Source organism: Macrobrachium rosenbergii, chromosome 28 (assembly GCF_040412425.1).
Source record: "Macrobrachium rosenbergii isolate ZJJX-2024 chromosome 28, ASM4041242v1, whole genome shotgun sequence".
Classification (NCBI taxonomy): domain Eukaryota; kingdom Metazoa; phylum Arthropoda; class Malacostraca; order Decapoda; family Palaemonidae; genus Macrobrachium; species Macrobrachium rosenbergii.
The window spans coordinates 12,858,458-12,875,000 of record NC_089768.1 but is presented as its reverse complement, the minus strand read 5'-3'; the positions used below and the strand labels follow the sequence as shown (position 1 = coordinate 12,875,000).

The window sequence follows — 16,543 nt, the reverse complement described above, 5'->3', positions numbered from 1 at the left end:
TAGCTGCAACCCTTTTCATTCTTTTTACTGTACCTCCGTTTATATTCTTTGTCTTCCATCTCTTTCCACCCTCTCCTAACAATAGTTTCATAGTGCAACTGCAAGGTTTTCCTCCTGTTACACCTTTCAGACCTGCCTACTGTTAATTTCCCTTTTAGCGCTGAATGACCTCTTAGGTCCCAGTGCTGGCTGGGCCTTTGGCCTAAATTCTATATCCCACTCCTATAGCTATCTCTTGATTATTAGTTGATCCTTGAAAAGAAACGGTAATAAAAAATTAAGTACAAATTATTCTTCGAAGATTTCTCTTATTAAGAAGTAATATGAAGAGACAAGAATAAATACACATGTTTTACCTTAATGTCATTAGCCGCCTTTGGGTAAAGAAAACAGGTTTTTATTCTCGAGTCAAGAAAGCTTTTACAAACTACTGGCTCCCGTTCTTATTACCTTCCTCGTCTCCCTACCCATGCCACTCCCTAAACTTTCAAAATAAACAAAACACACACACACACACAGAATCAACTTCATGTTTGTTTACTCTGCAGTAATGATGTTTTTGTTTAAAGTTCCCTTTGTTACATTGTGGACACCGGTAATCTGAGAATTAATTTTACAACGCGAGCGATTTTTTCCATGCTATTTTTATCAGTATCGTCTATTTTGTTCTTTTAAGTCGATCATTTAACGCTTATTTCACCTATATTTCTTAAAGTTATTGCCTTAACCATCACATTTCTAAACTGCGGTTCTCACAAGCAATAGCATCACTGAAGCGACATTCAATTGATTTCTGCGGACTAAAGACCAGTGTCGAAGAGTAAAACCCATCTAGCAAAAATATATTCTGATTTATCACCTTGGTCGTCACATCATACTTTCCTCCCCGCAGGTGGATTTCGACGAGCCCCTGGGTCCGAAAGGAAAAACGCCCTGGGTGACCATAAACGGGAAGGACCTCGCCGACTCTCAGCTGGTGATGGAGAACCTGGCGAAGGAGTTCGGGAAAGATACGAGTGCCCACCTGACGGTTGATCAGAGAGCCATCGCTAGGGCCTTCGCCGTCATGATGGATGAACATCTCATATGGTGAGAGCATTCCGGGGGTTTTGTGGTGAATGGGCTTTTAAAAGTCTTTCCTTAATTCTTTTTTACTACTATTCTTAATATTGTTACTGTCGTTACCATTATTATGAATACTTTTTTTATACTTCTTCAGCAACTGTTTGGATGTTGCCGATTTATCATTTTTTATCATGTTATTGTCTCTACTTTGTATATTCCATGTACAGTATATGGCCTTGAGTTGAAATGAAATCTATTATTATTATTATTATTATTATTATTATTATTATTATTATTATTATTATTATTATTATTATTATTATTATTATTATTATTCCTAGCGTCAAGTTGTGTTTAATTCAACAAATTTCTGGTCGTGTTTCATTCGACAAATCTGTGACCACTTTCAACTTTCCCAGCGATGTTTTTAGTTTTCTGTAAAAGAAAACTATTGTGCCGGCTTTGTCTGTCCGTCCGCACTTTTTCTGTCAGCACTTTTTCTGTCCGCCCTCAGATCTTAAAATCTGCCGAGGCTAGAGGGCTGCAAATTGGCATGTTGATCATCCACCCTCCAATCATCAAACATACCAAATTACAGCCCTCTAGCCTCAGTATTTTTTTTATTTTATTTAAGGTTAAAGTTAGCCATAATCGTGCTTCTGGCAACGCAGCAACACAGGTCACCACGACAGGCTGAGAGTTTTATGGGCCACGGCTCATATAGCATTATAAGCTGTACAGAAAACTCGATTGCGCCGAAGTTTTTACTTGTATGTATTTGTCTTGCCAGAATAATATTTCACCGCTGAACTCAAACTGTACTTAGGAATCTCTCGTCGTGCTTTGCAGGGGCTTAAGGGTGTGGCGCTATGACATTGATAAGTGTGCTGGGTTTGCCGAATGCATGGAAGACGTTCCCGCCGTGTTGAGGCTCGCGATGCCTCTTTACCGCAAGAAGATGATAGATGATCTCTGGTACCAAGGAACAGGACGACACACGTTTTCGGAGGTTGTTGATATTGTTGGGAAAAGTCTGGCTGTTCTGTCAAACCAGCTGGGTGAGGTTCTAAAATTGTTTGACTTGCAATGTGTTGATAAGAAAAAAAAATCAAAGAATGTCTTACAGGTTAAGAGGAGATCTAACCTCCAGTCAGAGTTTCTTTGCAAAAAAAAAGTTCCCTTTACCCAAATGGTACAATCCCGTCTCTGCCAAAATCTAATCACTTGTTGTCAGTGTTAAGGCTCAATTTTAGCCAAATTTTGGTTAAAATCCACACGTAACTTGGCAAAGGTAATAAGTCAAAACTAGGAAAATTGTGGCTTTATGTTACTGACATTTATAAGAAATCACATTTGCCCCATTCTTCAATTCTAACTCAGTTCATGCTGGCTTTATGAGTTTTAGTCATAACTTATCCTATGCTGATGTCCATTCGCGTAGGTTTAGCCAACGCTGTTTTCACGCAACGATATATGTGGAAAGTATTCCTAATTGCACATTTCTTTTTATTACAGGTGAAAATCCCTACCTGATGGGCAACGAAATTAGTGAAGTAGACTGTGTGATGTTTGCACACCTTGCAAACATATATTACAATTATAGACGGTCTCCTTTTTATACAACACTCACAGGTAAAAAAATTTTTTTTTTTTTAAAGATAGCGAAATCTTTAGATATAATTTCAGCTGGTTAGATATCTGGTGCTAGGATGACCTTCCTATTTGGGGTCACGGCTCTTCCACACTCAATGTAAAAATTGAACACTGAAATCTTATGTCGAAAGTATATAACCTTTTTGTATATGCCTACCACTAGTTTCATTTTTGTATATACGGCTATGGCTAAGTTTCATTTATCTAATCGGCAGAAAATATTGTTCTGTTTTAGCGGTTCTGAATTGCTATAGTGAGTTGCTAAAAATAGAAAAATACTTTCCGTCGATTAGATAAATGAAATTGTGAGATAACTGTTGTTCGCTATAAACGAAAGGACTCGCGTCTTAAGAAAACCCAGTTTTAAATTTTCTTCTTTTGTAACTTTAAGACTGGAGTCTAGTAAACGCATACATGCACATATTTCGTTACTTTTTGTTTATTACATTGCGACAAACAGAGTATTTACGAGTTTCAAATCTTTCCCTTTCCCTTTCTTTGCAGATTTAAGTAACCTTGAATCCTACGTAATGAGGCTGAAGGAGCAACTTTGGCCAGACTGGGAACTGTGCCTTCAGCCACCAAAGCACTAGGAGCTGCGAGCCATCAAAATGTAAACGCTAAATGCTATTGTTATTGATTAATCGAGGAAAGTTATTTTTGTTTAGTTGAAGAAATCCTTGCCAGCAATTTGAGCGCTTGTAGCTTTGCAAGCGTCTCTTGTGGCTATACAGAGCCCAGAGAGTCTCTTGTAGCTCTGCAAGCCTCTCTGTCGGCTGTACAGAATCCAGAGAGACGCTTGTAGGTCTGCAAGCCTCTCTGTTGGCTGTACAGGGACCAGAGAGACCCTTGTAGCTCTGCAAGCCTCTCTGGTGGCTGTACAGAGTCCAGAGAGACGCTTGTAGCTCTGCAAGCCTCTCTGTCGGCTGTACAGAATCCAGAGAGACGCTTGTAGCTCTGCAAGAGTCTCTGTTGGCTGTACAGGGTCCAGAGTGAAGCTTGTAGCTCTGCAAGCGTCTCTGTTGGCCGTGCAGAGCCCGGAAGGCCACCTAAACCCTTTCACGCCTTGCTCCACTTATTGGCCGCCTCAAGGAAAGGGCGTACTGGCTTCTGGCCAACTGTAATCTAAAAGAAGAAGAAGCTCTGCAAGGAACTGCCGTTTGTACCTGTAAGGTTAGCAACAACAAACATTACTGGCACCAAGGGCAAGGAACGAACAAAAGCCGAAGCGAAATAACATTTTTCCTGTGATTTTAAAGGGCAATAGCAATCTCTTTCCCTCCCAGGAAAGAGAAAATAGATTATCAAAAGTCAAGAAAAACAAACATGTTGATCCACAATACTTTTATCTCCCGATAGCGCACTCTCCGAAGGGTAATCTTATCTCAAGGTTTATTATTGTGATGCTGAGAGAGTGAGGGACAAAAGCAATATGTGTTAAGTGAAATTCAGTCAAATACGTCACAATAGGTGACGATTCCTTGAGTGCCTTCGGTCTGCAGTCAGCCAGCAGTGAGAGCCTTCGGACTCTTGCTGGAATAAACGGACAGAACTGTCGCAAGACCGCAGCGACGTGTGTGATATAAAATTCGATTAAACTTAAACTTTTTTTTTTTACTTTGAAATTCGAGTGTTCGTTAAGACTTGGCGACTCGTCTTTGTGTCTCTTGTGAAGATCAGCTATAAAAAGAATTCCCAAGGAAGAAGGACGGGAGAGATACATTTGGATATTGGTAAGGTTACGTATATTGGTTAAAAAAGGATAATGTCATTTTCCTTGCTAGTATATTTTTCTTTAATTTTGATGCTGGCGTTGTTTTCCGAGCACTTTTATATGATATTAACGGGGGGTGCGTTGTGCAACTAGTCTTTCACCAAGGAAGAACGTATATATATATATATATATATATATATATATATATATATATATATATATATATATATATATATATATATGCATATATATATTTATATATATATACACATATATATATATGTATGTATATATATATATATATATATATATATATATATATATATATATATATATATATACAATATATAATGTGCGCATGTGTATGTGTGTGTGTGTATGTAATTGCTTAACCAGTTCTTAATTACCAGATTTATTCTTAACTCATGATTTTGTCAATAGTATCATTATCAAACCTATTCCTTTTATATTCCCCTCCAAACTAGCTCACAACTAGTTACTGACAAATAATAATTAACAAGAAAAATGAATTAAATTTTCTGCCGTTCCTTATTACAAAAAGAATGAGCTTCCTACAGCACACTCTGTAGACGTCCTCTAAAATCATCGGAATTTTCATGACTTTGCCGAGAAAATTAACTTGCGCGACATAGAGATTAATGCCAAGCCGCGTCCACCTCTGCAGTTAACTAGGCATGACTAAGCGGCAGATGGTTACACAAGCTTTTAATTTGGCTGACATATGCCCAGTGGGATAAAAAAATAATGACTATTATTTAGGCCAGCTTAGATGGGACTCGTATCTTTTCGTGTTTAGTTTTTGGCAGCCGTCAAGTTAGCAAGTTCCTTTTGTCTGTATGTGATAAGGTTGATTTTCAGGCTTCAGCCTCGAAAATTAAGAAGCTGCACGAATTACGGTGTAAGAGTTGGAAAATAATGAAAATTTTCTGTGAGTTAGTCATCTGTACGCAACAGTACATCGTTGTGCGTGTCAGCTTTTCCAGGGCTGTTGTGAGCGCAAGTGTGGCATTTTGTCGAGCTACCACACAAAACATGAAATACATTAACGAAAAACGAATGAAATTCATGAAAAATTTAACGAAAAACGAATGAAAATCATGAAAAAGTTAACGAAAAACGAATGAAATTCATGAAAAAGGTAACGAAAAACGAACGAAATTCATGAAAAAGTTAACGAAAAACGAATGAATTTCACGAAAAACATTAAACCTGTAAGTCCGAATAAAATTCAGGCGATCAATTCGTAGTCATAAAGATTGTCTTGTCATTAGAGATATTATAGTAATAGATTTCTTCAAGTATTTGAAACGTGACAGAAAATATTCTAAGTTGAACTGAACTGAATACAGAATTTAGGCCAAAGGCCAAGCACTGGGACCTATGGAGTCATTCAGCGCTGAAACGGAAATTGACCGTAAAAGGTTTGAAAGGTGTAACAGGAGGAAAACCTCCGGTTGCACTATGAATCAATTGTTAGGAGAGGATGGAAAGTAAGATGGAAGAAAGAGAATATGAAAGGAGGCACAGTAAAAGGAACGCAAGGGTTTGGTGCTAGGGGCCGAAGGCACTTTGCCAAGGATCTCAAGTAATGCCTACAGTGCACCGCATAAGGTACACAGACGGCACTACGCCCAGAAAATAATCTCGCAACAGCAGAAAGGAAAATTTTGATTAGCTGATTATTAATACTTTGCTATGATAACCGACTTATTATTAAACAGATGGATTAAAATCTTGGAATCATAACTCTGTTAATCCCAATCGGAATTTGTTTTATATTACGAATAAAGCGATGTTTGTTTATAATGGCCTTATCTTCTTTTTTTATCATGTTGATTTACTGTTGTACAATGAGTCCTGTTCATAGATAGGACTGGTGACGTAACGTCTTTTGCGTCTATGGTTACGTAATGCAGATAAGGTACAGGCATAAATAACTTTTGATCTTGTCTCTCGTAACCTGGTTGTTACAATGTTATGTCACAGGTTAATTTTTTAGCTTTCTGTAACAGAAAACTATTGTTCCGGCTTTGTCTGTCCGTCCGCACTTTATTCTGTCCACCCTCAGATCTTAAGAACTACTGAGGCTAGGGGGCTGCAAACTGGTATGTTGATCATCCACCCTCCAATCATCAAACATACCAAATTGCAGTCCTCTAGTTTTATTTTATTTAAGGTTAAAGTTAGCCATAAACGTGCTTCTGGCAACGATAGAGGACAGGCCACCACCGAGTCCTGGTTAAAGTTCGTGGGTCGCGGCTCATACAGCATTCGAAACCACCGAAAGATAGATCTATTTTCGGTGGCCTTGATTATACACTGTTCGGCACATTTTGCACTGGTTTTTGCTGTAAATAGACATGTTTAATTAAAATCGAACATTTCAAGATATCTTTTTACTAACAGAAAAGACCAGCACAAGAAAACGGGAGTCTGTTACTGATATTTTTTTAATAATTACTGCAGACTTGCGTAGAAATTCAGGTGAACACTAGGAAAATTCCGATTGCCAAAAAAAGCCCTTAAATAGTTAGGAAATTGAGTGTATTTGTTCTTATCATAATTATGTCCGCGAAGATAAGAAAGATAATTCTCATAGCACTAATACGAAGTAGAATCCATTCCACCCCTTTTACAGAAAACCGTCTTTTTAATTTATATATAATTCACTGACTAAAACCCAGCAAATAGAAAGTTTATTTAAAATGAGGGGTGTATATTACTAATCTAGACATGCACAATGGTACAAAAAAAAAAAGCTCATTATCAGTATTTCCTCCCGATCGTCTACCCCATGACAACTTTAACGAACAAAATTCAGATATCAAATAATATGGTTATCGTTAGGCAGTGAATTAGTAGGTAGCTAACTCCTTGTAGGCTATACCTCCCTTGTCGTGAATAGTGAATTATGCCCCTTGTAGTTAGCCAACCGTAGTGGGTCGCAGTTGAAAATGAAGAAGGGCAGGTTTCTAGCACTCTCATCTTACTATTCTTGCTGAGAATTGTTCTGGGAAAGGTAACATCTCATGGAATAACACATACACACACAGCCACACATATACATATATATACTATAAATATATAATTTTATGTATATTATATATATATTTGTGTCTGTGTATATGTATATGAGCTACTGGACAGGCAGTAAAATTTCAAGCCCAGAGTTTTCTCTAATATCAGGAATCACTCAAAAATGTGTAAAACATCCATCGAAAATCAAGATTTTTCAGTATCACTGCGAGAGCCGCCAACAGCCATGAACTGGCAATTCTAGAATCAATGATGATTAAACCATCTTCCCCTCGTTAAATAGCCGAACTTCTGCCGGCACACTGTACAAAGCTTTCTTAGTCTTGCTGCTCGTCACAGTCCTACCATTACCACTGAAAAGGTTGGTTCAGTCTAGCTAATCTTCTGTTTTTAAATTTAGGGATTTTGTGATACTTGACTCGTTCTTACTGTAAGTTTTCTTGATGTTGGTTTAAATTTGTATTGATGGTACCTTTCAAATTTGAAATTCTGTAATTTTCGTGTGATTCATGTTACTTATGACGCACAGCCCTCGAAAATGTAATGATGGCATTACGAACCGTTGGGAATAAATGACCGTTTTTAGCAAAAGTCTTTGTTTCCTGCACCTCACTGATGCATATCCAGCTGTGACCATCGCTGGCTGTATAATATATATATATATATATATATATATATATATATATATATATATATATATATATATATATATATATATATATATATATATATATATATATATATATATATATATATATATATATATATATATATATACATACATATATATATCATATATATATATTATATATATATATATATATGTATATATATATTATATGTATATATACTGTATGTATATATATAGTGTTTGTGCGTATGCACGTTAGTGCACGACTTTGCCCTCCTGTGGCAATAACTTTTTTCCACCGTTCATTTCAGGGAAAAGGAGTCAATAGCTCGGAGGAAATGGCAGAAACAGACTCAACGCCCTCCCAGGGATCCATAGTCACCGTGTTAGTGAGCGCGCTGGTGACGGGGCTCCTCGTTTATATCTATAGACGCATCATACTCAGACAGATTAGAAGGTAGTGAGACTAATATCGTAGACTATTTTTCTTTACAAAACGTTTAAGAAACTAAATGAGGTTTTGCATTTAGCCGATTTAAAAGAAAATTTATAGCTTTTTGCATTTAGCTGATTTAAAAGAAACATTATACTAGTTTTTTGCATTTAGTTGATTTGAAAGCAACTGTAGCTTTTTGCATTTAGCTGATTTAAAAGAAACTTTATAGCTTTTTGCATTAGCTGATTTAAAAGAAACTGTATAGTTTTTTTCATTTGCTTGATGTGAAAGAAACTTTATAGCTTTTGCATTTAGTTGATTTGAAAGAAACTTTATAGCTTTTTGCATTTAGTTGATCTGTAAGAAAATTCATAGCTTTTTGCATTTAGTTAATTTGTAAGAAACTTCATAGCTTTTTGGATTTAGTCGATTTGTAAGAAACTTCATAGCTTTTTGGATTTAGTTGATTTGTAAGAAAAATCATAGCTTTTTGCACTGTATAGTTGATTTGAGAGTAGTGATGAATTATGTTTTAAAAAGATTACTGCATGGTACGTTTATTCTTCATAAACAATTTTATAATATCCACTCACTCAGATAACCGGCTTCGGTGTGAGAGCCTGATACAGTGGACAAAAAATTTAAACGAATGGTCTAAGTATAATATTGACATACAAGATGATTGAAAATGTCTTATATTATAATAGTAATGATTATAATGTTGTCACTGCTTAGATGGTATGTTAAATGTTTTCACATGCGGCCTTTTAAAACAATGATAAAATATAGAAATTGGGTGTCTGCCTATCAGTCTGTTTATCTGTCAGCCTATCTGTCTATCTAACTATATTTATCTACCAGTATTTATATCTATAAGATATAATAATAAATTTCCTCATTGGACGGGTCGATATCGTTCTCGGTTAGCACTGTGCTGGGCCTACGTTCAATTCTCCGGCCGGCCAATGAAGAATTAGAGGAATTTATTTCTGGTGACAAATTCATTTCTCGGTATAATGTGGTTCGGATTCCACAATAACCTGAAGGTCCCGTTGCTAGGTAACCAATTGGTTCTTAGCCACGTAAAATAAGTCTAATCCTTCGAGCCAGCCCTAGGAGAGCTGTTAATCAGCTCAGTGGTCTGGTTAAACTAAGGTATACTTAATTTTTATAAGATATAATAGACTATATATATATATATATATATATATATATATATATATATATATATATATATATATATATATATGTACACACACGTACGTATATACATTTCACGAATTGTCCTATCATAGCGGAAACTGTCTATATTCCAGAAGTATTTGGAGGACTGCCGGGGAGGATGTCGTGCTGGTCCACTGTCCCACGCCCGGCTTTTTAACTCCGAACATCTCCCCTTTTGTGATGAAGTTGCTGACTTATCTCCGCCTCGCCCAGATCCCTTACAAGGTATAGCTAACTATCTTTGTTCGGTGGACGTTGATGCGTCTCGAAAAAGATGTAACTGCCGCGTTATCACGTTGTGGAAATACTTGTTTACTCATGTTTTAAATTTTTGTGAAAAACTGCTTTTAATGACTTAAAATTACGGAGATCCGATTCTTGTTCTTGATTATAATTTTTTTAATGACTTGAAATTGAGGAGACAAACTTTTTCTTGAAATATTTTAACTATTGAAGGGCAAGAGTCTTCATAAGCAATAAATGTAGCTCACAAAAAGTGGAGAGACTAGTTGCCACGAACTCCTAAAACCTTGGCGCTATCCACAATATTCAAATTCTAGAATCTAGGTACGAAGTATTCTTATTGAACATCTCGGGTTCTTTAGAAAATGTTAAAATGAAAACTTGAACTCGCTTTAACATATATTCATCGCTTTCCATACTCAAAATGAAAAATAATGAATGTAGTACAAGTTATGTCCGTAGAAAGTGACAGTTGAATGGATAGTGCAGGTGAACAATAAATTCAAAATCCTTTAACTAAAGTGGAGAAATGATCTTGAAGTTACTATTTGCTTCTAAATATTTAGACTATATACATGTGTGTATATATATAATATATATATATTCATACATAAGTATATGTAATATATATATATATATATATATATATATATATATATATATATATATATATATAATATATATATTCATATATATATATGTATGTAGTTATATAGTTATTATCTTAATAAAAGGAGAAAAAGTTGAAAAACAGAAATGAAAGTTAAATAAGTTTTCTTGGGAACGGGAAAGACTTCTTTTTATTTTGACCGTTTTGACCTAAAGAGTTTTAGTTAGGGTTGAAAATAATCAATCAGGGAAGCATGTCAGTTGTATGACCCCGCGGCATGAACAGGTTGATGTATATTGGCAGAGAACAGGCAATAAATATTCAAAACCAGTCACTATTCAAGGAAGCTATATATATATTCTTGCACTGATATATTTACATTTTTCTCCTTTGCCTGGAAATACTTAAACTGCCGTCACTTAACGTGATGTACACGTATACGAACGTAACATACGCCCACCATTATACATATATACATAAATATGTGTATGTAATGTATGTATGTATTACATATTTATCTGCATACATACACATATGTATATATATATATATTATATATTATTATACATTATATATATATATATATATATATATATATATATATATATATATATATATATATATATATATATATATATATAAACATATTTCGATCTCCTCTCAGTTAGAGCACGACGAGCCCATGGGGGCGAAAGGGAAGACTCCGTGGATCACCCTCAACGGCCAAGACCTGCACGACTCTCAGCTGATCATCGAAGCGTTGGCGAAGAAGTTCAACAAGAACTTCAGCAGAGGGCTTTCGGAGGAAGAGAAGGCCATAGCTCGAGGCTTTACTATGATGATAGAAGAACACATAGCTTGGTATGTACTAGGGAATTAAAAAAATATTCTCACGCAAACTGGTTCTATGTATCATGATCAGTTACTGCTGCAATGTGGGGTCTGCCGTGGGAGGTTGAAACCAACATTCTTTAGAAGATTGAATTTCAAGTCAGTGGCCCCTGTGTGCTTGTTCCATGTGAATAGGTTTCATCTACTGAAATAATAATAATAATAAAATGCCGGTGGAATAGACAAATCAGTGCCATGATTATTAATGAGACCCATTGAAGAAGAGACGTGATACCGTTACTTCTTTCGAATGAACACCAAAATATTCTTTGGAGTTTGAATTTCAAGTCAGTGGTCCCTTTGGTGGGCTTGTTCCAAATGAATAGGGTTCATCCTCTGAATAATAATAATAATAATAATAATAATAATAATAATAATAATAATAATAATGAGAAAGTAAGACACAGATGAGCAACAGACAAAAAGTGACGGATAGCTTCTTGAAGAGCGAAAGATCATAGGAATAAAGTTAAACGAAAATAAGGAGAGAATTGCAATGTTAAACAAGGCGGGGAGGGGGTGGGGGAGAAAATTCATGATGAGCCAAATAATGTGGAGTTTACTGACGTCCGCAAAAGGAAATGAGGGCATAATGTTCTCGGCTGAATACAAAAGCAGCCTAAACAATATTCTCAGAGAGGAAACAGGGAAGTCAAATTGTAGCCTAGGATAAGAGTACACAAATAATACTCAACCGTCTGCTCGATCACTCGACTGATTAATGTGAATTCAGTTTTATTTTAATGTTTATACATTTGGAGTATGTGATTGCAGATAGAAAACTCTAAAGTACCCTGCACTCCAAAAGTATTAATAAAGTATAAGGGTTAAGTATACTTTTCATCTGCCATAATGTAAGAATTAAGGTGGGAAACGAGAGAGAAAAAACCAGGCAGAAGCATAATCGAATGAAGTGAATTTCACATGGTCATGACATTTCTAATCAGGTTTGGTTTAGAAATCAAGTATATTGAGAAATAGTGTTCTGAGAATGAATGCTAACAATAAAGGAAGCCTGGGAAGGGCAGGAAGATGAGAAATACAAAAGTGAAAAGTTGAGACAAGCTTGAGTACGAGAAAATAAGAACATAAGGGAATAGCAGAAACTTAGAATGTGAATTCTGAGCAATATAAGGTGAAACTTAAAACTGCTAACGCGACTTGGTTCCCGCCAGTCGCCGACCGGGATATTTACCACCTTTTGTCCACGTTTTTGTTTTGTTTATATCTTTTGTTTCTGCTTATGGAAATTACCGTCACTGTTTTTTGTTTTACGTTCATCCCTAAGGGGCTGGTACTAAACATGGCGACCATTTTGCCGAACCTAGAAGGGTGCGTAGGCCAAGGTAGTAGTTTCAAGTTTTACCCGATGTGAATAGCATTATGGAAGAGATTCAAGATGCTCATATCTGAATAGATTAAGGGATATTGGTGCTGCAGTCAGCATGGAAGCCACCTTTAAAAAATGGAGCGTGTGCTGTGAGAACCTGGAAAAAGTTGAAGGGGCTACTGGTGAACAACTGAGTTTTTTTTTTTTTTTTTTTTTTTTTTTTTTTTTTTGAGAGAGAAGGTGAGGAAAATGTAGTGGAGTGAGACAAAGTGGCGTTCGACAAAGGAAGGATTAGCATCAGGACTCCGGATATTGTGGAGTGAATAAAAAAAAAAACCGGTTTACCATAGGCCGAAGGGCCCACTCAGAAACAAATTTCGTTACCGGATGAGCCAGCCCACGGCAGTCAGCTCTTTGCCCGGAAATTATTAGTCCCTTAAATGCTGTGTACTGTGGGCCATATGTGTATTAAGTAGATAAGCGAACGAGAGAAGGCATTGATTTCTAGACTGTGATCTTCCTAGCGTCGTAGTAAACTTCGCGTTTGAGATACGGATGTCGACAGAATAGCTGTTAATTCGCACGGTTTACTGTGACCAGGCTGACTATAATAGCGAGTGGGAATCTCAAAGGCGAATTTTAAAGCGACTGTAAAAGCCGTTCAGCCACCATAAGAATCCTAACGACAAGAGGGTTCACTCTGTCGATAAACCTATTTTAGACAGAGAAGGACCAAAGATAATTCTATTCAAGACTTTTTTTATTTGAAAGAGTTATCATGATATCGGTTATTTAAAATGTAACTCTTAATTTACTTCTTGTTACTGAGATGTTAGTTATTTTTTCATGTTTAATGACTTTTTCTCTTTTTTCCTTCTCGTGGTTATACTTTATGTATATATATATATATATATATATATATATATATATATATATATATATATATATATATATATATATATATATATATATATAGGGTGCTACTTTAGCTTGTTATCTACGCGTCACCTGCTCCGAGGTGCTATAGTACTAAACATAGCGGAAGCTCCTTGAGACGCCGTGTTTAGTACTAGCCCCTCGGGGATCAAAGTATTGTATACACCCATTTCTATATTATGTGGTCGACAAATTATATTAATAAACGATATCTTCGTGTGGCCGTCTACTTTACATTTACCATACGGTGTTTGGTAGTAAAAGAAAAGTAGCACCTCGAAGTAGGTGACCCGTAGATAACAAGCCAAAGTATCACCTTCTGTTCTTTCTCAGGGGCCTTCGAGTGTGGCGATTCATAGTTGACGACGGCAGGACAATCTTGGAAGGGATGAAACAGCCCTTCTACGTGTGGCTAATAAAACCTATTTTCGTACGAAGTCAGAAGGCAGCTCTTTGGTACCAAGGGCTCGGAAGACACTCGCCCGCCGAAGTCCAAGAGATGGTAACCGCCGATCTGAAAGCTCTTTCGAAATACCTAGGTAAAAGTGGGATTCAAATTATTTACAGATGTTTACATAGTTTCAAGTTATGATCGTGTAAATAAGAAATGAAAATTTCCAATCTATTTTTCTGGAATGACAATAATTACGTACACATAGCACATAGATATTAAAAATGTGTGAGCATCAAGGCTGACGACAACTTGCGGCTTAGTTGCGAATTAGGTTGTGAATAATGACTTATTTCACAGTCAGCCAAAAAATAACTCTACCAACAGTCGATTAACTGAGTTTTTTTTCCTCTCCATATCCTAACAGGGAGAAAACATTATCTCATGGGGGACAGCCTGACCGAAGTAGATTGCGCCATGTTTGCTTTCCTTGCCAATATCCTGTACAACTACAATCGATCACCTTATTATGATATCATTAAAGGTAAGCTTGCTTCTCTTGATTTCTATGTATAACTTATAAAAGAAAGAAAACAAAAGTATAATTGTTTTGATAGCACCGATGTCAATAAAGAACTCGAACTATTGGGCGCAAGGAATGCAAATTTTCTGTATTAGAATGTTTTGAAATTATAAAAAAAGATAACTGTTTAATTTAATTATTACTTTAAGGTAATTAATTAAAACAGATTCTAATTATTGGTCTCGTATTTCAGGAGAGTTTACAAATCTCTATCATTATGTAATACGAGTCAAGAGAAGACTATGGCCTGACTGGGACCAGTGTTTAGAAAAAACTAAGTGTAAATGACCCTTATATTTACAAATGTTTACATAGTTTTAGGTTATGATCGTGTAAATAAAAGATAGTAATTTCCAACCTATTTATTTTCAGTAATAAATGTTGCCTGCTTAAATCATCTTTCATTATTACTCTATTACACATTTATGTTTTTGATCAGGCTCACGCGAGCCTTATTTCATGTTTTATTTGTTTCGTTCTGTATTTTTTTTATTGTTATTTATCTCATCTAATTTGACATTTACTTATGTATTCAGTTTCTAGTACTATGCTGTTTTCCTTATTGATTGGGGCCTTTTTAGTACTAGGCTGCTTTCCTCATTGACTGGGGCCTTTTTAGTACTAGGCTGCTTTCCTCATTGATTGGGGCCTTTTTAGTACTAGGCTGCTTTTCTCATTGAGTAGGACCTTTTTAAGCACTAGGCTGCTTTCCTCATTGATTGGAGTCTTTTTAGTACTAAGCTGCTTTCCTCATTGGGGCCTTTTTAGTACTAGGCTTTCCTCATTGATTGGAGTCTTTTTAGTACTAAGCTGCTTTCCTCATTGGGGCCTTTTTGTACTAAACTGCTTTCCTCATTGGGGCCTTTTTAGTACTAAGCTGCTTTCCCCATTGGGGCCTTTTTAGTGCTAAGCTGCTTTCCTTATTGGGGCCTTTTTAGTACTAAGCTGCTTTCCTCATTGGGGCATTTTTAGTACTAAGCTGCTTTCCTCATTGGGGCCTTTTTGGTACTAAACCGATTTCCTCACTGGGCCGTTTTAGTGCTAAGCCACTTTCCTCGTTGGGGCCTTTTTAGTACTACTCTGCTCTCCTCATTTGGGCCTTTTTAGCAATAAGCTGCTCTCCTCACTGGGGCCCTTTGCCTTGTAGCGTTCTACTTTACAAACTAGGGTTGCAGCTAATAATAATAATAATAATAATAATAATAATAATAATAATAATAATAGTTACGTAATCTTTATTTGTGTGATTTTATTTTTTGGTTATACTGCGGAAGTGTTCTTTGATGGGGACACCTTTGCAGATGAGAGTGTGATAACTTGAATAAAAAGAAGAAAAGAACAGAAAATTAAATAAACTAATTAATACAGAAAGTGTAGTAACGAGGCGAGAAGAATATATAAATTCTTGGTAATGATGACTAAAAGAAGGATCATTACAGACCTTGTGGCATTCAACTTCGTCTTCCGTGCTAAAAATAAAGTGCACGCGAAAAGCACGGCTGAAAAGAAGCTTTTCCCGTAGGGGGTGTGAAGTCCTCATCGTTTCCTATCTATTGAATAGTTTCTCCTCCCCTCCAAACCATTTTTACAACCTTACTTCTGTGCGAAAACTCCCTGCGTCGAACATGCAGCCAGCTGATTCTTCTAAGCCTCTGACTGGTGGTGGGAAGTTGGGAATTTGTCAAGACATTGTCTCAAAGAAGTGGCGTGGGGCCGAGAAATTCACCTTCTACTTTTAAAAGACAAGAGCCATTGTGAGACGAAGTATGCGTGACTGCA

The 16,543-nt window shown here is 36.3% G+C and overlaps 1 protein-coding gene across 6 annotated transcripts in view; it reads left to right on the top strand.

Moving 5' to 3' along the window:
- Positions 1-15,158, top strand: part of LOC136854035 (failed axon connections homolog) — a 20,408-nt gene extending 5,250 nt beyond the window's left edge. For 2 of the 6 annotated variants that reach the window (XM_067130085.1, XM_067130086.1), the window contains exons 4-8: positions 893-1,089; positions 1,915-2,123; positions 2,581-2,697; positions 3,223-3,331; positions 8,432-8,569. In XM_067130085.1, coding sequence (XP_066986186.1) covers positions 893-1,089; positions 1,915-2,123; positions 2,581-2,697; positions 3,223-3,311 — 612 coding nt within the window. In that variant the 3' untranslated portion in view covers positions 3,312-3,331; positions 8,432-8,569. Of the gene's footprint in view, positions 1-892; positions 1,090-1,914; positions 2,124-2,580; positions 2,698-3,219; positions 3,332-3,387; positions 4,452-7,588; positions 7,920-8,431; positions 8,578-9,872; positions 10,006-11,297; positions 11,495-14,123; positions 14,330-14,608; positions 14,726-14,957 lie in introns of those variants that run through there. The other 4 variants (XM_067130083.1, XM_067130080.1, XM_067130084.1 and 1 more) reach the window with 4 other exon arrangements.
- The last annotated feature ends 1,385 nt before the right edge of the window (positions 15,159-16,543 follow it).